This window comes from Syzygium oleosum, unplaced genomic scaffold (assembly GCF_021117445.2).
Source record: "Syzygium oleosum isolate NSW1041296 unplaced genomic scaffold, Sole_v2.1 Sole_v2.03, whole genome shotgun sequence".
Taxonomy (NCBI): domain Eukaryota; kingdom Viridiplantae; phylum Streptophyta; class Magnoliopsida; order Myrtales; family Myrtaceae; genus Syzygium; species Syzygium oleosum.
Genome location: NW_026607487.1, coordinates 18,612,077 through 18,634,419, shown reverse-complemented (window position 1 = coordinate 18,634,419; position 22,343 = coordinate 18,612,077). Strand labels below are relative to the sequence as shown.

Sequence of the window (22,343 nt, the reverse complement as noted above, 5' to 3'; positions counted from 1 at the left end):
ATCGGTCCATGTCGAGCCGAGCTTGTCGCCACGAGCTTTTATCTCAACCAGGCGATCGAAAAAGCTAGGTCGAAAGACTGGAACATCATTTTCTGCCCCCTAAAATTTTAAGAATCTTTCGTAAAATTTACGTGATGTTGATTGGATCACGCATAGGCTTTAAGGGTCGATTACGGATCGAGGGTCCAAGATGGATCCTCCTCCTATCATTGGCTGGATTTGCGGCCACCCTTTGATTCCTAAGATCATACAGGGGCTAAATTACCCCGACTCCTTAATGGCTCCGAAATTTTCTTCTTCTTTTCCTTTTTCATCAATCGCTCGGACTTTTCAGTCAAATTGCATCGCACGTCCTTCCCGAGTTTTACTTTCGAGTCAAAACTCGAAGAGCGCAATCAAATTGTTTCAGCACAGTCCAAAAGGAGGAGGGAGTACACAAATTTTTTTTTTGCAGGACAACATGGTGCAGAGGAGGGCTGGTACAACCAAGGAGGTTTCCTTTCGGTACCCACCAAAGAAACCAAAACCCCGTTTTTGTACAACCGCGCAAGGCACCTTTCGAATTGATTCCGATTCATATTTTCGTGTTGTTTTTTTTTTCAAAAGCGTTGGACGTCCCGAGACGAAACGAGAGACCGACCCAGGGCACGTTATTGCGACTTGGCACCCAATCGATCGAGGGAGGAATCCCGCACCGTCGTCCACATTATTCTTCTGCTCGGGAGGGTTTGATGGGACACGACGTATCCACCGCCCACCACGAGCTACGCACTCCTCGTTTTCTGAGACCACCGCGAAAGAACAAAACACATGAAACCACGACCGTAAGGGCTGAAGATTTTCTTGTTCGGGTGTTCTTAGGTCTAATCTACACGTACAAGGATCGCAAAGGACTGCTCATATTCTCGCGTCAAACACTTGTGTTTGTCTTTTGAACGCAAAATGGGAGAAGCCATGTAGGATTTGGGGAATATGGGAACCTGTCCGTGTCCACCCAAGTTGGAATCCAATCAAATCTTAGCCTAATTAAAAAACATGGTAAGACGCAATCGAGAAATTAGAAGGGGCGAAATTTGTTGTTGGGAATCTCGATTTCGAAAGGCAAGAGAAGGTTTGCTGATCGTGTTTGGTTTGGTGGAAATGGAGATGGGAAACGGTGCGGTGTTTGGGGAAGGGGCCAGCAGGTTTGAAAAAATGGCCTACTCCTTGCGCGAATAAGAATACGAGATTGGCTTCGGTTTTGGTACGAACGTTCGTCAATTTAAAGAAGGCAAACCATAGTGGTTGCTTGCATTTATTGGAAGTTGTTCGTTGCCCCCCACCAAAAGCAAGGAAATATCTTCGGTTTCGTTCGTCTTTTTATATTAAATGCCCCGGGGGCGCGGATGTGTCCGGAGAAAGTTCTTCTCGATCTCCGCTTGAGTGTAGTCTTAGACGTGAGACTTGACCGTGTTGATGGACTAAAATTATATCTAGTCCGCATGAAAATCAATGTCCATGTTCGGATTTCTGTCGGTCGTGTTTTCATTAAGTTTCGGAAGTTACTTCCAATATGAACTTAGTCAATCACAAACCTTAAAAGAACGCCTCTTGTCCAAATAAAGAAAGTTCGATATTTCCAATATATCATCTCTCTCGGGTTATGTATAATCGGCGGATTGAGAGTTCATATATTTTTGCGTAAGTATGGTTAACAAGTATAGTTAACAAGACCATTTTCGTTACTTTGAAATAAAAATTTATTCTAAAATGAAAATTTTTTTTCCCACATTTTTCAAAAATTTGTCCGGTTTTGAAAAACAAGAAGTAAAAAAGTTTCTGAATTTGAGATTTTTTTTTTGTTCTTTTTATTTTCTTATTTTTGTGTTGTTCTTCCCTGGTTGGCCGCGCGACACCCCGCGAGGCGTCACGGCCCTCGCCGCCGAAGGGCGCCTCGAGCCGTGAGCCCTCGCCCAAGACCATCGTAAAAAAAAAAAAAAAAAAAAAAAAAAAAAATTAAACAATTCAAAATATTATTAAAATATTATTTGGGAACGTAAATTTTGTGTAGTTACCAAACGCATTTGCTCTTTTCTACTCTAGGAATAGAAATTTTGGGATGAGTTTATCAAACGCCTTCAAATACTCAAATGTTTCCGAAGGCATGGAATAAAAAAAATCATTTCTGTTCAGAAATAGCTAAGCACGCACGAGATCAATGCGCACCCTACGTGAATAAAGCGAGTTCTCTGCTGCTCGACCAGTGAACTGTTGGGCTCAGGCCGTACATAAACTTAATTGGGCTCAGGCCCAAGTAGAAAGGCCGAGCAGTGCCTTTCCTTCTTATTTGGGCTCAGGCCCAATTAGAAAACTCACCATCTTGGTGTTCTCTTCAAAAAGATGAACAAGCCTTCAACTTTGCTGGGAAGGGCGGAAAATTACCGCAGCGGTGGGCGTCGTCTGACTGAGTTCCGATCCTCGAGCTGGTGAGTTCTTCTCTTCCAGCGAGTTCTGCTATCAAATGTCTGTGAACTCCTTCGTTCGATCGATTTCGATTCTGATTTCGCGTCTCTAGGGTTCTTTGATTTTGTTACGATTGGAACTACTTGGACCGATTTAGATTACATTTCGAGATGAACGAATAGGAAAGAGCGCGCAAACCCGAATCTCGTTTCGGAAATGTAATTGCGAATTGGGCTCAGCATGTTGCCCCGATCTTAGTCGTCGTCGATGGTCGTTCGATTGTGGTGTCGATTGGTCGCTCGCTCTTGCGTTCAACGAGTCAATCCAGTTGCTACTGCTCTGATTGAACTGAGTTGCAGTTGGAGATGGGTTAATTGATTTGTCGGTTTTTAAATTGCTGTGATCAGAGAAGAGAGAATGAAGTTCATTATGGAGTTCGCGGAGAACTTGGTTCTGAGGTTGATGGAGGACCCGAAGGAGAGAGACAAGAAGTTCAGGGAGCACGTGTATGCAGTGAAAGACAGGTGCAACAAGACCAAGGAGATGTGGAGCTACCCGCTTCGCCCTTACGGGTTTTGGACGTTCGAGCGGCACAATGTGCAGCTCGGTTGGGATGCCCAGATCAGCCAGGTGCCGGGGCGTAGGGATCCGTATGACGATCTCCTCCAGCAGAACTATGAGCCACCCAAGTGAATCGCAGGTTTGCTTTTCAGAGTACGATAAAATTGATGGTGCAGTTTCGTCGCTTTTTGAAGGTCCTGGAGTGTGCTCCAGTTAAATACAGCTCGTCGCTTTGTGCTATTTGGAGGGTGTTTTTTAAGTCTGCACTGGCTGTTGTTATGATAGCCAGCCCTCGCTGGATGGGAAATTTTCATGTGCACTGTAGTTTTGAGATGGCGTTTTGTCTAGAGATCCGGCCACGGGAAATTGGCTCTAAACATGAAATGAAACTTTATATGTCTATTGAAGTTCCGACATATTATGTTATTCGTGACTCTATTTTAGAAGCAATGCTGACCCCCGGCCCGCGCTTGCTAGGTTCTTGGTGCAATTTTTAATACCTACATGAGGTTCAGTGTAAAGTTTCTTTGTTTCGTCCCCCGAAAACATTTGGAATATTGTCCGCCCTCTCTCTCTTAATCTAAAAGTTTTGCTTTAACCACTTAGAAAAATGAAATAAAGTAACTAATGATAGAAGAACAGTAGTTTTTATTCCAGATAAACATTACGAGGTTTGTTTTCTCGTGAGATATATGATGAATTGTGCCTTCTGCAATTCAATGGTAGCTAGAGCGAAGCTCTACCTAAAGCTTATTGTTGCCCCCAAGTTCTTTTTATATTGTCGATCTGCATTTATGGCGATAAAGTATTGTTTATGTTCCTTCTTGATTGTTGGGTTCCACTTTGACCAGATTCCACACATATTCTATGAGCTTATGAATGGTCTCGCGAGTCTTTCTCAAGCAAAGTTTGCAGTTTTGAAGCCGTACTTCTTTCATTTAGCTCTATTCCCCTGAACTCCTATAGGAGGTTTAGTATAGAGGCCAGAAAAAAAGTGTTGAGTGGTGATAGTTGCACCTTTTGACATTCTTTTTTCCATTGAATGTTGCTGACATAGTTTTTCTGGTGCAGGTGACTGAGAAGTTGTCAACTGAATGGTTTAGACTCTCCCTATTGAGAAGAGTATGAAGCATGCTCGCGCTTTACTTGTTTGGGGTTATGTGATATACATGTAGACAATTGTACTTATCAGAGGTTTTGGATGGTTTCAAATAAGTGTCTTCAAGATTGGACCTCATGGACCATACCTCTGGCTCTTCTTTCGATGTTGGTACATTTTGGCTTACATAAGCTGTTATTATCTCACTGTTATCTCTTTTTAAGGATTCGAACTTAATGTTTGTTGCCTTTTTTTCAATCAAGTACCTCGGCTTTCATAATTGTGCACTAGCATCTGATACATTGATTCATGCTCGTCTTGAACTACCCCTTGTTTTTGGCCAGTATGAAGTACCTCTTTAACAGCGCTTTTCTCTCTTATCCTTTTCTCCCCTAAGGCTTTGGGTGTGTTTATGCATCTATGTGAATCCATATAGGCACTACCTGCTTCTGACCTTGGCCAGTGCCGTGTCTTTGCTATGTCTGGTTGGCCATCCAAACGTTAGGTTTGTGGTGTACCAAAACATACATCAGTGTGAATGTTATCTGTCTATATATTCTGGACCTCTGGTTGTCATGTAGTTGAAAAGACATGCATAGACTTGCTGAATGACTATGCACATGTGGGTGTGCTTTCATGTATACATTTTGATAGCTGTTGGCACTGTATCACCAGTCGGCATGCACTCTGATGAAGCTTAGAAATAGAAATAGCCTCTCTTCTGGTGAGCATTATCAGTGAAGCACTTCAGAGGGTTCTCCCGGTTTGGTCTGGTTGATAATGTTCTTGGTGATGTGAATCCTTGCTGAGAGTTTGCGTTTTCCTTACTGTTGAAATTTTGTTAGCTTTGCATTAATTATACGAGGGTAATTGAAGTCCTTAATACCTACCAGATCTTCAATAATCTCCTGGATCTTTTGCAGTCTTTCTGTATTTTAACCGTTTTTATATCAAGAATGTATTTTAACCGTTTTTCAATCAAGAAGTATTGATCTCGCAATATGTTGAGGCCATTATTTAAAGCATCAGTTTTTAGGATTACTAAAGCAGTAAAGGAGTAAACATGCTAGGCCTAGGCAGGTCTTTGGAACCGCTTCATGCTCAAAATATATCTTGCACATGCAAGTTTGCCGTAGAAGATTTAATTATTGTCATAGCTATCAAAGACTTCGCCTTCTTGCACATGCCAATTTGCCATAGAAGAATAATATTGTCAATTCCATTAACAAAGATTTCACCTTCTTCATTTTATGCCGATGGGCCAAATGCAGGTTTTATTTTTGTTGTTTTGTTGGACAATAAAAATGTCTAGAGTCCAGAAATATTCGAAATCTTATAATGAGGTATTGACTCGAGTGGAGAGTTCCCAGACAACAGCATCACAGTGACGAAGGTCTTCAGAGGGCTTGTGACTTCTGACGAAGGTCCTCAGAGGGCTTGTGACTTCTGGCGCTTTGAGGACTGACGGATCGGGTCCTTAACCTGCAGAAGGCAAAAATGAATTGCGTTCATAAGTTGGAAAATACGATGCGTTGACCATGTTTACGCTTTAGAAGCAGCAAGAGAACTGCGTCATTTGAATATAAACGGGTCAAGAATTCGTACTGTGCTCGTTTTTCTTGATTGCTTATCCTGAGCGGATCCATTGTACGCAACAGTCTCCATGTCGTCAGCATTTGTTGTAGGTCCATTTGTTCTGCTGTTTTGATTTCCTGGAATAAAGCTCTCCCGAGAGGCCACCGACTGGCACTGAGAGAGAGAGAATCATATGCGTTAGCATTATCATCGTTATTAACCTTACTGTCATGTGTAGAAACATGTAATAGTTAAACGTGAGAAAGAAACAGAAATGAGAAGATTGAGCGCCAGTCACCTTGGTCCTGCTTGTGGGAGTGTTCTCCTTCCCCTTCATCCCAGAAACAGTCTGCTCACTATGAATGGAACCATTCAAATTCAAGTCGGATCTGACCTTCATGCGCGTGAGATCTGATCCAATGGAGTGTAGGATGCCACAGGTGGACATGTCCGGGTGGCCGTTCCCTGATGAATCAAGACCTTGCTTTGTGAAGCGACAAAAAGGAAAGAGAGAGAATAGAGTATCATTGAAGGCCAAATTACTCTTCCGTGAGGATATTGTATTACCCTTAGTCATGAGTTCTTGAAGGTGGAGGCTACTGGACAGCTCATGAGTATCCACATCCTGTCGAATTCGAAAGAGCTTGAGAAGTACTGAACAACGTCATGCAAGCATGTGAAAGCTGGAAGTCGGGCACAGCAAAACTAGAAAATGTAATCTTGCCATTGCGTCATTCTCCAAGGCTTTCTTGGCTTCATTTAGCTTCTTCTCAGTCATATCAGAATGGAAAACACGCTTGCCTATGTCATTGGAGGATCGTGGGTTGATTAGATCAAGAACTTCACCAAGAAAAATAAGACAGAGCACAAAAAATTAGCATAATGCAGAATACCTAGCCTGCGACTGCCTTTGGCTTCAACCATGCCCTCACGGACCATCCTATCAATGAGTTTCCGGATGGTAGCCTGGTTAGCTTCTCCATTGAGCTTATCCTGAAGCTTCGTAACCGTTACATACTTCATTGGGAGAGCGTGACACAAAGCCTGTAATTATGACATTCAAGTTGACACAGAACTCATCTGCTCAGTGATCTCTCAAATGCTTCTGCAACAAGAAGCCTAGAAAAAGAAAAATCATAGGGCATTTGACAATCAACAATGTGCAGACATGACTGAAGTGAAGTTATAGCATCAAATTTTCTCTTTTGAAAACCTAGTTAGGCATAAGTTTTGAAGGATGGGTATACATTTTGAAGGAATGGAAATAGTTCAGGATCCACGAATTTTGTCATGATGCAACCCATGGAAGCTCATTTTCTGTTAATCATTTGAGTGAAAGGAAATTCATTATCTAGTTGCCTTGAGGAAAACGAGATGAAAATGCAGATACTCGGGTAAGGGTAACTAGTATGATCACCACAATCATTTTACGTATTTACACACCGGAAGGATGTTTTAGAATATGAGCAATAATGTCATGATCTTGTTCTGTCTAATGTAATTTCCCCGGTGCATGAAACCAAATCCATCTTTTGGTTGGAGATTCATCTATCAAGTCACCCTTCGAATGAACCATAAAAGGAACGAGATCAAGCAGACTCGTATGGAAGAACAGAAGACGAACCGAATCAGAAAGATGAAAAGGTATGCATGCCAAATAGAGCACAAAACAGCGCTCACATTTTTCAACAGCTTTGCTCAAAGAAATACAGCGAAGGATAAGTACAAGAACCTTCATGTACATGTGCTCATCAACCAAGGGAGCTCTGTCACCTGCTAGAATTACCTGACCATCCCCTTCCAGCTTCACCTCAGGAAAATCAAAGTCAGATGTCTGAAGAGTTTAACGACAGAGAAAAGAATATTAGCCAAAAATGAAAGAAGCAAAAAGGATGAAATATTTAAAAGAAGTTGATGACCTACGATAGATATAGTTGACTATGGGAAAAAGAAGCAAAGGTAATTGAAGGGAAATTTAGCGAACTAAGACATTCATCTTTCAACCTTATGCTTGTTTACAATGTAGGTGTCCTTTGCAGTTTTTGATATAACACCTTCCTTATCAAGTTTGTCCATAATCTCTGAAAATAATCAAGATGGGTGAATCCATAATTCAGAAAACTCTTATGGACCTCTCTCTTAAACTTTTATGGGGATGAAAGCCTCCATTACCTTCGATTAGGACCTGCATTATCAATAATATACACAATTGTTATCCAGGCATAGATGTAACCTGAAAAATTAGGACTCTCGTTGATGAATCTCTTCTGCAGCTGTAGAAAAACATCAAGAATAGCAAAAGTCCTTACCAATGAGATGTCTGGGAAACTTGAAAGGATATCTGTTAGTCTGAGAGTGCCCAGGTGATGAGAATTAATCCAGTCCTTGACCCGGGCCAATTGCTGTTCATCTTCCACAGGATCCTGAGTGTCATCTGCACAGTTTTTATGCAACATTAATTAACTATCTGTAGTCTTTTAAATGTCCATAATTTCCTATAGCTGAAAAACGTTAGATCCCGCTATGCAGTCAAAACTTCCACCATTTTGTTTTCAATTGACTCTATAAATAATAGTCTGGTTTACTGAAAAACAAAAAGCACTCTCATGCATCAGGGAAGTTAAGCGTTATTTGCTTTGTATAGATGGTACCTTCATCGACAAAGCCGTTATCATCAACTTGCTGTTTCTCTGCAAAGTCCAACTATTTGTCACTTTCAAAGAGACAGATGGTCGAAACATAGAAGGGTAGTCTATAAAGGGCTTTTAACAACATGAAGGGGAAGTTTGTGCAAGTACCAATCGGCGCAAGAATGTACTGGCCATCGGCTGAACGGTTAACCTGAAAAAACATAAAATAAATATGAGCATTCTACAGCGCTAAAATACTTTAAAAGCTTTCAATGCAGGGAAACAGAGGTTTCGGTAAAGTGTGGCCTCTTCACCTCACTGTCAGATTCAGAATAATCATCTCTTTGCATAGAATCACCTCCCAAGCTCACTTCATCATCTTGACTGTCATCATTTTCATCCCCACAAGGGTCAAGCACACTCTTTACCTGAAACATCATAGTTGCCAGACTGTCCATCAAGCATACAATGAGAATAATAATGAGCATTCAGGTTCTGGTAGTCTTGATCTCTTACCTTAAGAGCCAGTATGAGATGCTTGCTATTCACATGACCAACCTCCATTTTCAGAGGATTCTTTATCCATTGATTATGGGCTTCTACTTCACTGCAGCATCTAAAGAATGGAGGCTCGTAATCTGCAGGCTGCAAAATGATATCATGCTATCATAATTTTCTTATTTCCAATATTTGTCTGACTAATCACACCCTCGAAACACCAGAATGAAGTTTCAAGTGCATCTATACATACATTTACATGCAAAGACTTTAAACTGAAAAGTGCAAAAGCTGCTCATTAACACTGTAGTATTAGTGTGAGCGCACAGCCTCTAACAGACACTTTATTTGTGTTCCATCTTTTAATAGTATTGAACTCAAAGATAAGTTTTGAGCAAGATAGAAGCATTAAGCATTCTTTGGCTACTAGAAGAGGAACTCAAAACTTGGAAGCAGCAAAAGAGGCATACCGTTACATCATCATAGTAGAGGAGCTTCATCAATATGGTACGCTGAAATATAACATTTTCCATCCATGTCATTTGTAGTTCTAAGAAGAGACAAGCGAAAAAAGACAATGAATTCTTAGCCTCCAGAGTCATGGTTTACCTCTTCAGGCATCCTGTCCAAAGTTCTCATCAACTGAACAAGAGTACGGACCATCTTACAAGCAGAGCTCCTAAAAATTAAAGAGTTCCATCACAAATTAACCGTTCTATTTTGTTAAATGCCATGGAGTTTCACAAATGTTATATGACTTCTGAAACAAGTTACCTCATCTGATTAGGAGTAATCTCTGCCCCCGAATTACACTTGAAAGTACTTTCCTTTTTGTTCCCCATGCGACTGATATTCATCGAGACCTCTTGGCTATCTGAACTGGAATAACTGAATGAAACTGCAAAAAAAACACCCCAGGTTCTCAAACAAAAACTCTGAATTTGTCCTTACAACTCGATGCACGGTATGACTAGTTTCCACATAAAATAGTGCACTCTGGTTCTGCACTTTAAAGTGTATCAGCCAAGGCATCAAAGTAGAGTAAATGAGATCGACCAAACTTAATATCTCGGAAACAAACAATGGATCATTTGGAAGATTTACATGCATATTGCTCTATCATGGGCCCTTCAACTGATTCACAGACGCAAAAGAGAAGTGTCTTCAGATACTTCTTCTGCAGTGCATCGTATACACCTGGGGCATAATCATCGTATCACATGATAAGAGTTACAAAAGAAAACGAACGGAGGTCAAAACTTCTGGTCGGAACCTCTTAAACTAATCGAGGAAGGAACTATGTCAGCATACCCTTTTCCATCCAATCGATCATCCTGCGGGACTCGGCATCCATCGGCATTAGCTTCTTAATCTTCATCTCTGTAAACCAAATTGACTATTCAAAAGACACGCCGGTAGGTACTCCTAACCAGGATAAGATCAGACCAAAACAAACTCACCTAAGGCAGGAACAGACTTATCACTGAAATACTTCTCGGGAAACAGGCCTCTGATGTAGCTGATATTGAAGATAGCAATGCGGAGCAGGTTCCTTGTCTATTTCATGACCAAAGATGGCAACAGTCATTATATAGGATGAGCACGTGCTAGATTTACACTAACTTATCCTCCTCTGTAATATCTTTTTCTCCTCCCGAAGCAAAGATATATGAAGACATAACAATCACAAAAGCGATCGTTGAAACGGAGAAAACCAATTCAGAGAAAATAACAATTTAAGCGTAAAATAATTACTAAATAGTGAGAATATCGTCATCTGGATTCAGAACTGACAGAGAAAAATAAAAAAAACAGAGACGGAGTGAACGATGCATTGACCATACAATCTTAAGGAAAGTGAGAAGACCGTCATTTTGGATTCTTTCCTGTAGTTTAACCAAAAACGATTCCGCCAGCTCGTCACTAAGAATAGCCTGATCGGCGGTTGATGATTTTCTAAGGCGCACTCAGACTGCGATCTCTATGACATTTAACTAAACAGCGGCGACATCAGATAGTTCATCTTCACAGCCACATGATCCGGAGTCAAAATGAAGATCTAAAGCTAGGAACTAGAGAAAGCAAAGAGGATCACTCGGTCGCGACCATCAGTTGTCGTGCACAGTTGAAACCGAAGCGGAGCTCGTCAAAAACCAGAGCATCTCTCCATCGCGACCATCAGAAATGCTGCACAAAAAAGCCTGATCGAAGTTCGAGTCGGAGATATAGCTAGTTACCAGCAGAAGCGAGTCCTGCTCGGTGATCTCCGCCTCTTTCAGCTTCTGCACGACAACCTGTACGAAACGATCGATCAGGGAAAATGCGAGGATCAAGCTCGTGGCGAGTGAAGAAACAAGCGACAGCGCGAGCTAAATCCGTTTATCAGATTCGGAGATTTGACTTCACCATAGCTCCTGAGCTTCGAGAGAGAAATGGAGGAATGGAGCGATGGAGAGAGAACGACGGGAGAGACGGTGGTTTTGAAAAGATTTTGAAGCAGAAAAGAGTGAGTGGCGGGAGAGGAAGACGTTTGGACAGGGGCTTATATACCATAGGAGTGATGCTTAACCGCGGTCAGCTCAGGTTGACCGTGGTTAATCGAGCAAAAGTAAAAACGGGGACTGCATGAGCCGTGCATGCTTCACAGACGGTAAAACATTCAAATGGGAGTGATCGAAATTCGTTGGGTTCGTTGTCTAATTACGAATTTACCGCGTAACCGTTTTGGGATCACTTTGTTATCGTCGCATTGGAGGAAGCTTCTCGATTGTTTCTCTCTCCTCGCGGGTTCTTTCTTCTTTCAATTGAAGTTGGAACGTCCCTCGATTCTGACATTATTTACTATAACCGCATTAAACAATCTGATAATTTCAACTCAAAGTTAAAGGGAGAGGTGAAAATCATTTCGGAAGTGGTTATTATGTTGCTTCTGTGCATCTTATTTCTCGTCGCTGAGCACATATTATTATGTTGCACTTTAAGAGCATCGAAACTTGAGTACATCTTCGAATTCGTCAGTCGTGCAAGTTTAAAGATAATGCATTCTTGTGTCTTTATGCAGCTTCTATTCCATATTCAATCAAGGCCTAGTTGTTGCAGCATATAAGTAAAAAAATTTTGGTTAGTTGATGATTCGGTTCAATTCGGTTCGGTTCGGTTCGGTTCGGATCGAATCGAATTTCGGTTTAATTTTGTTTTTTCTTCTCTTTGAGTACTTTCTCTCTCTGCTGACTCTGACTGTTCATTATTGCTCTGCTTTCACTCTCTTTTCTTTCTCTCACTTTCCTTTTCTGCTCTATTCTCTCTCCTCCTCTATCTTTGCAAAACTCCATTTCCATCTCTCCCAGATTCAATCGTCTGGCTCAAAGGCCAATGTCTCATCCTTCCCCTTTCCTTCGATCTCATTTTGGTGGATCGTCATTGAATGAGAACGATACCGCGACGAAGCTCGAGCCCTCCTGATCTCGGGCCTCGAGCTCCACGCCGCGGCGGAGCTTGAGGTCGTCCAGCATGGCCGAGATCTCGAAGGCCTCCAGAATCGTCTGGTGAAGAATCGTCTTTGTCCTTGTACTCGGGGAAGCTCGCGGCTTCAGCGAGGGACGACGGCGAGCTCGGCGTGGCCATGTCGCCGGTCTGGGTCAAGGAGTGGAAGGTGCGAAGGAAGAAGCGCAAAAAGGCAAAAAGAGGAAAACCGAAAACCGAACTGATCCGAACCAATCCGAACTGCATTTTTGGTTCGGATCATATCCGGTTCGTGTGCCTTTCGGTTCGGATCAAAGCACACCTCCAAACGGCTCGGTTCGGTTCGGTTTTCCTAAAAACCCAAACCGAACCGAACCGTTGACACCCCTACTATTCCGTATTCAGTCAAGGCCAAGCTGTTGCAGTACATTAGATCTTTTCTTGAATCGACTTCTGGCTGATTCATCAGTCAGTCCCGCAGTTTGCTTTTGTGTCTTTGGGCAGCTTCTATTCCCGATTTAGGGAAGCCTGAGCGGTTGCCATGTTCAGATCTTTTCTCGCCTTACCCTCTCTCTGATTTTAGCACTTGGTAATGTACTACTCGATGATGTAAATGTGCATGCACATTGTCACCGCACGCAATAGTTCTCTGTTTTAGCATTGAGCCAAGTCCGACTCGCCGAGCAAACCCTTCTAAGGTGGAGAGTTGGAGGCACAACAATGTACTACGCAGATTCAAGCAGCAATTTGTTGCTGCACTTGGATTAGGACGTGGAAATTGATTAGGCACATCATCAGCAGAAGGGTTCATTGAGGCTCTATATCCGGTTTTGCCCATGCACTTAGTGTGTTGCACTGTCAGGTGTTGCGGTGCAGCTATGCTTTCGTACCTGTGGACTCTCTCTCTTCGAATCTGGGCACGAATTGTGAGCGTGCTTGTTAAGGTGCTGATGTTATGCTGTCATGTCTGCGAGAGCCAAGTTCAGGATGAATATGATATCATTCATCTTACCTAAAACCCCACGTTATGGAATCTGGGCGCCGATTATGCTTAATTGGGCCGGGAACTCTATCAACCCGGCCCGGCCCAGTCAATGTCAACGTGAAACCGGGAACGAGGGAAACCGAAATCCAATTGAGCATTTCCCGCCACTTTTAACCCCCCTCTCTCTTTCTCTCTCTCTCTCCACATTTCGAGCTCGACAATGGCCGAAGAAGACGCGACCTCGACGATCCGGCCCGATCTCCCCACCGGCGGCGTCAAGAAGATCATGAAGCTCGACAGAGACATCAACAAGGTGAACTCGGAAGCGCTGCTCCTGGTCACCTGCTCCGCGCAGCTCTTCCTGGAGTCCCTCGCCGAGAGATCCGCGCAGGTCGCCACCGAGAAGAAGCGGAAGACCGTGAAGCTGGACCAGATTAGGATCGCCGTCAAGCGGCACCGGCCGACCAGCGATTTCTTGCTCGACTCGCTCCCCGCACCGGCTCAGTCTGCCAACGGCGAGCCTGCCGATAAGCTCCGGTCTCGGCCCGTAGCTGGGAAGCCGGTTCCGGCCGGCACGCGGAGGATTGATGATTTCTTTGGCAAGCCTGTGAGTGAAGTTTCTTGATCAGGCTAATTTGTTCTTAAAAGCACTGTGTCGATTTGATGATTCTGGATGTTGCCATGGCTGAATTGGGGGACATAGATTTTGTTGATTGTTCTTGCTCCTCCTACAGGAAAGTTAATTTTTCCTAGTTGGTGTGTATATTTATTGGATATTCTGGTCCGGTTAATTATGTGAAGTGACCATGGCCCTGAATCTTTGGGTCTTTTTAGGGGTGACTTTTGGCCATGCCGACGGTTCCCTCATTTGTCGATAACCCCATTCACGTTTTTGAGGTGAGCTGACTGTTTTCCTTTTTGCTGAATCTGTTGATCTGGGATGTGGGACTTCAAAAGATGGAATGGCACTTATCATCGAGATCGATTCATTGTTAAGGTTAAAAGAGTTGCTTTTCCTGTCCCGCATGTGAAGACAGGTAGTGGAGAACTCGTACAAATCACAGACGTGCATGCCTGAGTCTGTTTTCAGATTGTTGCTGTGACTTTTGGAGTTTCATCAAGTCTAACCCCCCTAATCGTCTTGAATTGGTTCGAAACGGTTAAACATGGGCACTCCTCATTTCTGAAGCTATATTCCATTGCCTCTTTGTTGGGTGTTTGTTGCAATAGGCATCACGGGATCAAAGTTGCTGCGTGCAATTCTTTTAGCCACTGGTCCCTCAGTGATGTATATTGTTTATGCCTTTTAGTTTCTTAGGCCCTTTTGGAGGTGAAGGTGGACTGGAATCAAGTGCACCTTGAACCTTGTGTCTGTCGTTCTTGTAGAATTAATTGGTGTAATTTTTGTGCATGTTAAAATGGGAAAAAAGAGAGGGAGGAGTGCATTCAATTAAATTCACAAATATCTCAAACAGACACTGTGGACAAAAAAAAAAAATTGCTCAAACAAACACAAAAACTGAATTTATCTTTTGCACTTCCTACTAAAGTCATTCATACAAGGAAATTCGACCCGTTCTAAACTTGTTTTATCTCGACTCAACCTGAGAATCCACGACTGTGAGGATTCAAGGGGATAAAGGACCTGAACAAGTAGATACTACCGAAGCTGTTTCATCTCTAAAATGCGAAGAAAGGTGAGGCCGTGATAACATCTTTTGACCCGGTCTTTTTTTCCCTTCTTTTATGAAGGATATTCCTTGGGTCGATGGACTGATACTGTTTGGTTCTGATTGTTGGATACTTGGTGAGAGCCTTCTGTTCACTGGGCTAAAATGGCCAAAACTCCCATTCAAGCTTCTGTTTGACATGCGCCTACTGCTGGTGCCTGGCCTGGATCCAATTGAATTCTCTTGCTCAACTGTCACCTGGGTCTGTAGACGCTGTACCTTTTTCTTTTCCAGCAAGAGAAACTGAACGTATATGGAGTCAGTAATAGTTTGTAGGCTACTGTTGAATAAAGAATCGTGACAGATATGTAGCATCTCATTAGTGGATCTAAGGAGCCTTTCTGAAAGTTATTAAAACTTTAACTATCCATGACTTGAAAACGTAATAACTAAGAATTTGTAGATAAACTAGTGCGTAATGGCAGAGTAAATTGATACGAACCTTTTGCTTTTGCTTCTCAGCTTCCTTTTCCTGCCTTAATGCGTTATACTCTTCCAACATTGCCAGAAGGGGTACCTAGACAATCAGGAGTTTTCATTTCTGTGAAGACTCTTTTTGCTGATTACTATCAACTTGATAGACTACTGAATGGTTTCATAACTGTGCTCTAACAATGCATATAATTCTTATCCTTTTAGATTATGAAGCTTGCCACTGTCTGACTTACGTGAGAATCTCTTTTACTGTTGGTTCTGGTCAAAAGCCAACTGCACCATAATGGCTTTTAAGCAATCCTATCTTGTGCAATTATATTGCAAAATTGCTTGAGCCAGTGAATGTGATTATTCTTTGAGAGAATGGAAAATTTCTATATTCAATAACATCACAGATGACCAGAAGAATATGTTACCTCATCATACAAGAAAATTTTCTTCCTTTCTTCTTCCCAACTTTGAGTTGTAGCAATCAGCATGTCCAGCAGAGCTGCATGAAATCACTGGGTAAATAACCGAAGTAGACTATTTTTACACACAACCCTTTACAATGATTTTGAGAGGCTCATTATACATATCTGGCTACTCTATTCTTGTGTGATCTTTTCTTTTATTACTTATATGTGTGTGTCGCTCCTGACTTATAGATCGTTATTTCAGTATTCATGAGCTGAAAGTATAGTGCAAGTATCACCACTCTGAATTATTTGTGTTTGCTCAATGCTTGTTTTAATTACACTATCTCAACCTGACACCATTGCTGATGTTAGTTATTTACCATGTCAAAGAAACTTAAGAGGAGTTTCTACGTGTTTAATCATTATTCTATCTTTAAGGGCTTACTTTTAGGTAGAACTATCAAACTACGTTATTACCTGGAATCTTATTAACTGAAACTCGGGCACGTTCAGCGCGCTTTAGGTTCTTGTAAGCTCCTCTACTGACTGAATATCGATTCTCATCCTGAAAGATGAAAAAACGGTATCCAAAAAAGATTAGGTAACAATAGTTTGGCTTAATACTTAAATTTAACTCTCTGTCTGAAACCGACCCTATTGTATTCTTCCAACCAGCGCTCTTCATCCCTAGCTGAAATCCATTTCTCCACCTTCTCCATTATAATATTTCTACTTGAAGCTTCTTCTTCTGCTCTCGCTATCTGTTCGTCCATGCTCATCAGGAGATCGGCATGATCAATTTTTCCTTTTTGGCATCCAAAGTCAGTTTGTCGTCTAGTTGTGTATTCAAACAGTATGAACAAATATGGTGTGATCAGATCATCATAAACTTGCTCTTACCAGAGTTTATAAGGTTCAGTATACTATCTATCTCTGATCTCGAAGGAATCTCCATATGTGATCTACTGCATATTCCTTCCAGCTCATTCTGCTTTTTGAGAAATAATTCTCTCATCTTGCTAGCTTTCAACTGATCCAGCCTCTTCACTTCAGCTTCAGCCTACAAATAGTATCAACTGTCGGTACATTTACAGATCGTGGGTTCTCGAGTGATTAACATTGCATTCCAACCTGTTGGATTATGTTTAGGGTGAGGCTTCCAGGACCTGACACTTCCGCTGGTGTGACTGATATCATATAAGTAACATGGGAAGACAGTTGACGATCTTCATAAGGTGTGTCCATAAGATTCCACAAGTTTGTTAATGCTTTAGCAAGATGGTTAAGCTGCGAGAAAAAGTTAAATTTATCTCAATGGTGTTTTCACTGCAACTATATATTTCTGCCATATAGGGGCAGTCAAGCAGAAAATTTCACTTGAAATAAATTCTAGCATGATAACACAAACGATCTACACCTTCTCAAACCGCTTTTGCTTTTCTTCCTCCAGAGACTTCACAGTACTGTCAAGTTTTTCTAAGATGGTGTCACTTATGTTCTTTGATATCCCACACAATTCATTCAAGGTTGGATGAACCTTTGTGATGATCATAGAGGAATCCATTCCCAGAGTTGCAGAGAGTTTGTGGATAGTGTCTATATATTTGTCCACTCTCTGTAGCCTGTCATTCTGTGAGGAAAAATAGATTTTAGCTCCGATATTGCCTAGAGATCGATTAATCGTGTATTGTGTCTGGTACCTTCTCAGTATGAAGCCTCTGAAGTTCATTCTGATACTCTTCGAGTTTCTTCAGTGAGAGGTCACTCTCATTGATGATTACATTTGATGATGAGTCTTCAAACTCAGATTTACCTGCTATTTCTGCAGAAATTTTCTGGATCTGACCTTGCACAGCTCTGAACTGTTTCAGACGCTCTTCTTTCCTCAACTGCATATCTCTTAAAGCTGGGGTAACTGAATCTAGCTGCTCCTTTAGTGTGCCCGCCATCTTTTCTGGCTGTTTAGAAAAGGGGGGGAAAAAGAAACAGCATTGTAGCAAGTAAAGCACGTGAAAGTTACCTCTTCTCCAATTAGAAATCTTGCCTAGTATATGTCAGCACAATATGGTGGAGAATTCTTAACTGAGTAAATACTACCATCTTGCTGCGATTATTTTTAGGTTCAGCAAATTTCTTTTTGCGATTCATTTCTGAATGTATTGATAACGTTTGTCCTCATTTCTAATAACCAGCATGGCTTTCAATGTCCGCTCCTGAAATTTCATTGTTATAGAGAACAAAGAATTTGGCTGTAGATATGACATTTCGTGAATGATTAGTAGTGGTTCATCTTAAGATAAAATCTGCAGCACTTTAGTGTTCTATTGCTACGGTTGAAGTTTTTTAGTTAAAGTACCCGTCCAGGTAGAGAACGTTCCCCGAGGGACAAAAGGAGATGGGTGACTTCTGATTCAGCTTCTGCTAATTGCTGATGCAAGCGAGTCCTTGAAATATTTGCACTGTCGACTTTTCTTCTGTAAACCTCGAGGCATTCCTGCTCCAAGTCTAGCAGAACCTTCTCTCTTGTGAACTGATCTTCTCCGACTTCATCCCATATTATCTGCTCAATTGTCCACAGACTTGATTATAACAGAAGTGGTAAAGAATTTAAACTCATCATCTAGAATTTATGTAAATAATCTCAGACCTGAAGTTCTTGGAGTAGATATCCACATGAAGTTTCGAGCAATGCGGAGCTCCGTGTTCCAATGGGTGTTTGAATTGAACCCATTCGACGTGGTCCTTTGGATATGGATAGAAACTCCCAACTTTGAGTTTACTTACCTTGGCCAACTAGAAGGTAGTGAGTAATGAGAATGGTGGAACTCAAAAGAATGTGGAGGGAACTTTGTGTAGGTGATCCACATGTGAAGTACTCAAATGACAGAATGATTGCTAGGATCTATTGGGTGTGAGTTTTGCTTGAAAGACAAGGTTGACAGAAGTTGGTGATGTTGAGGCTTTGGGTTCAAGAATCAACTGGTTCTGCTACTGTTCTCTTTTCTTCCGGGGTTCTTGGCTTTATTCTTGCCTCTCCTGTAATGTCGACTTTGCAAATGGTAGGACGCCCGTCCCTGTCTGATTCATATTTATAAGTTGGAACTTCTCATTCATGGGTTATAAGATAGAGCATCATATCATATTCTAAGACGGTCAGTTGGCTATGAATAGGGAATTCAACTCCATCGCCAAGCAATCTCAAAACCTGGAAATTAGCTCAGCATCAAGCACGCGCTTTAATGGTTCTTGTAGATGTATTAATGTCTATGGTCATTTAGAATTAGGGCAGACTAATTTTATCCCTTTGGTGTTACTGGTTTGCTAGATAAGCTATTAGCTATCAATGTTCCTGTTCGAATCTAACTTAAGAACACAATCACAAATCGAGCGATCGTCTTTTTCTAAATCGGGATTAGAATGCTCTGTTAAGAATTTAGCTGAGCAACATTCTTTTTCCGAAGGTGAGCAGATAATGCCAGGACAGCGGGGAACTTGAAGCGTCCAAGTTAAGGTCCGCTCTAGAGATGGATGCTAGAATGAGGCCGAAATAAGCAACCGACGCTCGAAAGTCTAATCTCCCAGTAACCACGTCAATGTAATAGAAGGGTGAGCTGTATAAAGAGACTGGTCATCTGTATGCAGGATGTCCAAAGCGCAAACATCACTTTCTCATACTTGAGACGCGTCTCTCGTTTTCTATAATAAATTCCCAAAAAGGCACGTTACATTTATCCACATTTTTTTAAAGTTAATATGTCAATTCATCCTTGATTAATTTATAAGTGTAGCTGATCTCATTCCCAGTTTAGTTGTCTTTCATGTTTTTTTTTGGTATTGAATTGTCTTTCATTATACTCCATGCAACCTGATAAAATTAAAGGAAGAAATTTGAAACGCGGATAATTAAATAACGAAATACGGAGTTTATTAACACGGGATCATAACGCATTTGGAAAACTACCATTGCTTGTTAAAAATTATCAATCATGGATTTGAAAAATCAGGAAAAAGTATCAAAGAAATCCTAAACTTATTGCATTGGTACCAATTTAGTTCTAAACTTTTCAATTGGATCGATTTAATCATAAACCTTTTCACATTGGTACCAATGTAGTCCACCTGACCAATTTAGGCCAGAAGTCGCTGACGTTGACGCCGGTCGGCCCAAATCTAGCAAAGGCCGCGATGGCCTCGTCCAGCGCCATCGTGGCCTCGCCAGCCATGGGCAAGGCCGTCGCAGCCCTGCTAGCTATGGGCGAAGCCGCAAAGGCCCTTCCCACCAAAATGAAAGAAAAAAAGAGAAAGAAAAAAGGAAAAAATAATAAAAGAAAAGAAATGTTTATGTCAGCACTGGTCGTGCCACATAGGACGATTAGCATCCACGTTAGTGATTTTTGGTCTTGCGCCCTCGACCGCCAAAATGAAAGAGAAAAACGAAAGAAAAAAAGGAAAGAATAATAAAAGAAAAGAAAATGTTCACGTCAGTGCCGATCGTGCCACGTAGGACAATCAACATCTATATTAATGATTTTTGATCTAAATTGACTGGATGAACTGAATTGGTACTAATGTAATAGGTTTAGAACTTTTTTTTGGTACTTTTCCCGAAAAAATCATGATTTCTCACTCTGTGGGTTTGTAGATTCTTGAGTTGGTATGTAGTAGGGTTCATATGTATCTGAGTTCCCGGGTTAGGAGCCACCAAACGCAACGGTTCCCGTTGGGACATTCTTTACTACATTATGTCCATCTCCTTAGGTATGATTTGTTGTGAAGTCATGGCAATACCTATATCATTGGGCATCTACTACATTATGTTCATTGCCTTAGGTACGATTCTGTTGTGAACTCATACCGAGACCTATACCGTTTGGCATCGATGTTAGGTGTCATCTTCGATAGTGCGTCGCACCTCATCAACATATTGAATACTATCGAGAGAGAGAGAGAGATGATGAGGAGAAAAGGAAGATAGAACTTCATTATGGATAAAAGGAAGGGTCAATGAGATCCCCGTTCTCTTTTTTCCACCTAAACACTTCCATAATGCAAGATTGGATTCCCCGGGTAGATAGGGACTAATCAACATATGATTTGTGCTTTTCAACATTGACATTATGCAAACACAAAAAAGTATCTAAGTACCAACAACCCGTTATCTCCCCTTTTTCTTCCGTGCATATCATAGCCCAAACTTGATTTTAAAGTCAATTAACAAGGTAATCTCCATTTCTGTTTTATTTTGCCCATCAGCTAACTTATCTTGTTTATTTAGTAGAATTATAATATCATTGGTTATTTAAAGGAAAAAGAAGTATTTTTGAAGTAGTCAGAAAAGAGGATTTATATGAGGATGATTTCGGTCACCAGACCACGGCAACCAGCTAGAGGCATGGGCCGACGAGGTTGACCTGGTCGGCCTTGTGATGGGCTGGTGGACCTCGTGGCCTCTAGTGAGGGCTAGAGCCTTGTCAAGGGCTGGCGAGGTCAAGGTCCGGTGATTGACCGGAGGAAGAAGGAAGGGAAGGGAAAAAAGAAAAAAGAAAGAGAAAGAAAAAAGGAAAAAGAAAATAAATAAATAAATAATTCGAAAAAAAATTAAAATATTATTAAAATTTGTCCATGTCAGCGTCGGTCGTGGAACGTAGGCCAACCGATGTCCATGTCAGCGATATCTGGCCGAAATTAGCCGAAATGACTGAATGGCTTTGGGTTAAAAAGTTTAGGACTAAATTGTCAATGTTAAAAGATTTATGATTAAATTGTTATCGATATTATATGTTTATAACTATTCCGACACTTTTCCCCATATATAGTCGTGACATTCGAATTTCACGCGTTTTGGGATTTATAAAACGTGTAATTCGTCGGTGTCTTTATAGTAAAATCTCGCCCGGAAGCGATCTCCCGGTTATTGTTTTTAAAATTGAGATTTATTTAGAATCGCGTTCGATCGACCTAGTTATTTAGAGCAAACTTTGGCGTCGAATTTCTCGAATCGGAACGAATTTAATTGGACGGTGTCGATATTAGTGTGGCCAATCTCGATATTAACCAGGATACGTGAAAAATGAATTTTTGATCGGGTGCGAATTTGGACCACCCTCGCAGAGTGTTTTTTAACACCATTTTGGCCAAATCCTAAAAATATTAATTAAGATTTTTCGGGGATCGTCGGATCGTTTTTCGGATTTAAACCGTGACCGTCGGATCGCACTTGAGTACGATTTGACCATTCTCTCTCTCTCTCTCCTCCCCTCTTTTCCCGCCGGCTTCCCCCCCCCCCCCACCCCCATGCGCCTGACACTCCCTACCAACCCATCATTTCCTCTCTTTTTCCTTTTCTTTTTCTTTTCTTTTTCTTCTCTTTTCCTCCTCCTCGCCGTTGCTTCTTCTTCATCCCTTTCGCGTCCGCTTCTGGCTTCTTGTTCTTGCTTCTGTTCGCGCCGATCGCTCCTCGCCAGAACCGACCGCTCGTCGCGCCACCATGGCTCCGCCCTAGTCGAGCCGCGCTGCCGCTGTCACCCC

At 41.7% G+C, this 22,343-nt stretch overlaps 4 protein-coding genes across 6 annotated transcripts; 2 read left to right on the top strand and 2 right to left on the bottom strand.

Moving 5' to 3' along the window:
* Window positions 1-2,334: 2,334 nt before the first annotated feature.
* LOC115672079 (uncharacterized) lies at window positions 2,335-4,382 on the top strand. Of its 2 annotated transcripts, none has more exons than XM_030593841.2 (3): window positions 2,335-2,465; window positions 2,850-3,142; window positions 4,075-4,382. In XM_030593841.2, exon 2 carries the CDS (start codon window positions 2,860-2,862, stop codon window positions 3,133-3,135), a length of 276 nt encoding a protein of 91 aa, XP_030449701.1. In that variant the 5' UTR covers window positions 2,335-2,465; window positions 2,850-2,859; the 3' UTR covers window positions 3,136-3,142; window positions 4,075-4,382. The 2 variants fall into 2 exon arrangements, with proteins under 2 accessions (XP_030449701.1, XP_056165267.1); XM_056309292.1 differs by having other exon boundaries at window positions 2,384-2,465; window positions 2,802-3,142.
* Window positions 4,383-5,228: 846 nt separating this feature from the next.
* LOC115671817 (meiosis-specific protein ASY1) lies at window positions 5,229-11,309 on the bottom strand. The gene is made up of 22 exons (XM_056309288.1): window positions 11,212-11,309; window positions 11,043-11,099; window positions 10,266-10,362; window positions 10,117-10,185; window positions 9,910-10,002; window positions 9,580-9,703; window positions 9,415-9,484; window positions 9,276-9,317; window positions 8,824-8,952; window positions 8,622-8,735; window positions 8,476-8,518; window positions 8,329-8,367; window positions 7,987-8,111; window positions 7,850-7,862; window positions 7,682-7,758; window positions 7,410-7,511; window positions 6,571-6,721; window positions 6,402-6,478; window positions 6,245-6,302; window positions 5,976-6,142; window positions 5,708-5,851; window positions 5,229-5,584 (listed from the first exon to the last, which is right to left on the bottom strand). The coding sequence occupies exons 1-22, from the start codon at window positions 11,212-11,214 to the stop codon at window positions 5,531-5,533; spliced, it is 1,848 nt and encodes a 615-aa protein (XP_056165263.1). The 5' UTR covers window positions 11,215-11,309; the 3' UTR covers window positions 5,229-5,530.
* Window positions 11,310-13,433: 2,124 nt separating this feature from the next.
* LOC115672000 (uncharacterized) lies at window positions 13,434-14,248 on the top strand. The gene has a single exon (XM_030593728.2). The coding sequence runs from the start codon at window positions 13,473-13,475 to the stop codon at window positions 13,875-13,877; it is 405 nt and encodes a 134-aa protein (XP_030449588.2). The 5' UTR covers window positions 13,434-13,472; the 3' UTR covers window positions 13,878-14,248.
* A 513-nt stretch (window positions 14,249-14,761) lies between these two features.
* On the bottom strand, window positions 14,762-18,843 carry LOC115671986 (65-kDa microtubule-associated protein 8). Of its 2 annotated transcripts, XM_030593715.2 has the most exons (11): window positions 18,463-18,840; window positions 18,172-18,375; window positions 17,516-17,773; window positions 17,233-17,445; window positions 16,947-17,102; window positions 16,716-16,875; window positions 16,469-16,620; window positions 16,293-16,380; window positions 15,834-15,907; window positions 15,425-15,499; window positions 14,762-15,225 (listed from the first exon to the last, which is right to left on the bottom strand). In XM_030593715.2, exons 1-11 carry the CDS (start codon window positions 18,544-18,546, stop codon window positions 14,881-14,883), a joined length of 1,809 nt encoding a protein of 602 aa, XP_030449575.2. In that variant the 5' UTR covers window positions 18,547-18,840; the 3' UTR covers window positions 14,762-14,880. The 2 variants fall into 2 exon arrangements, with proteins under 2 accessions (XP_030449575.2, XP_056165041.1); XM_056309066.1 differs by lacking the exons at window positions 16,293-16,380; window positions 16,469-16,620 and having other exon boundaries at window positions 18,463-18,843.
* Between the last annotated feature and the right edge of the window lie 3,500 nt (window positions 18,844-22,343).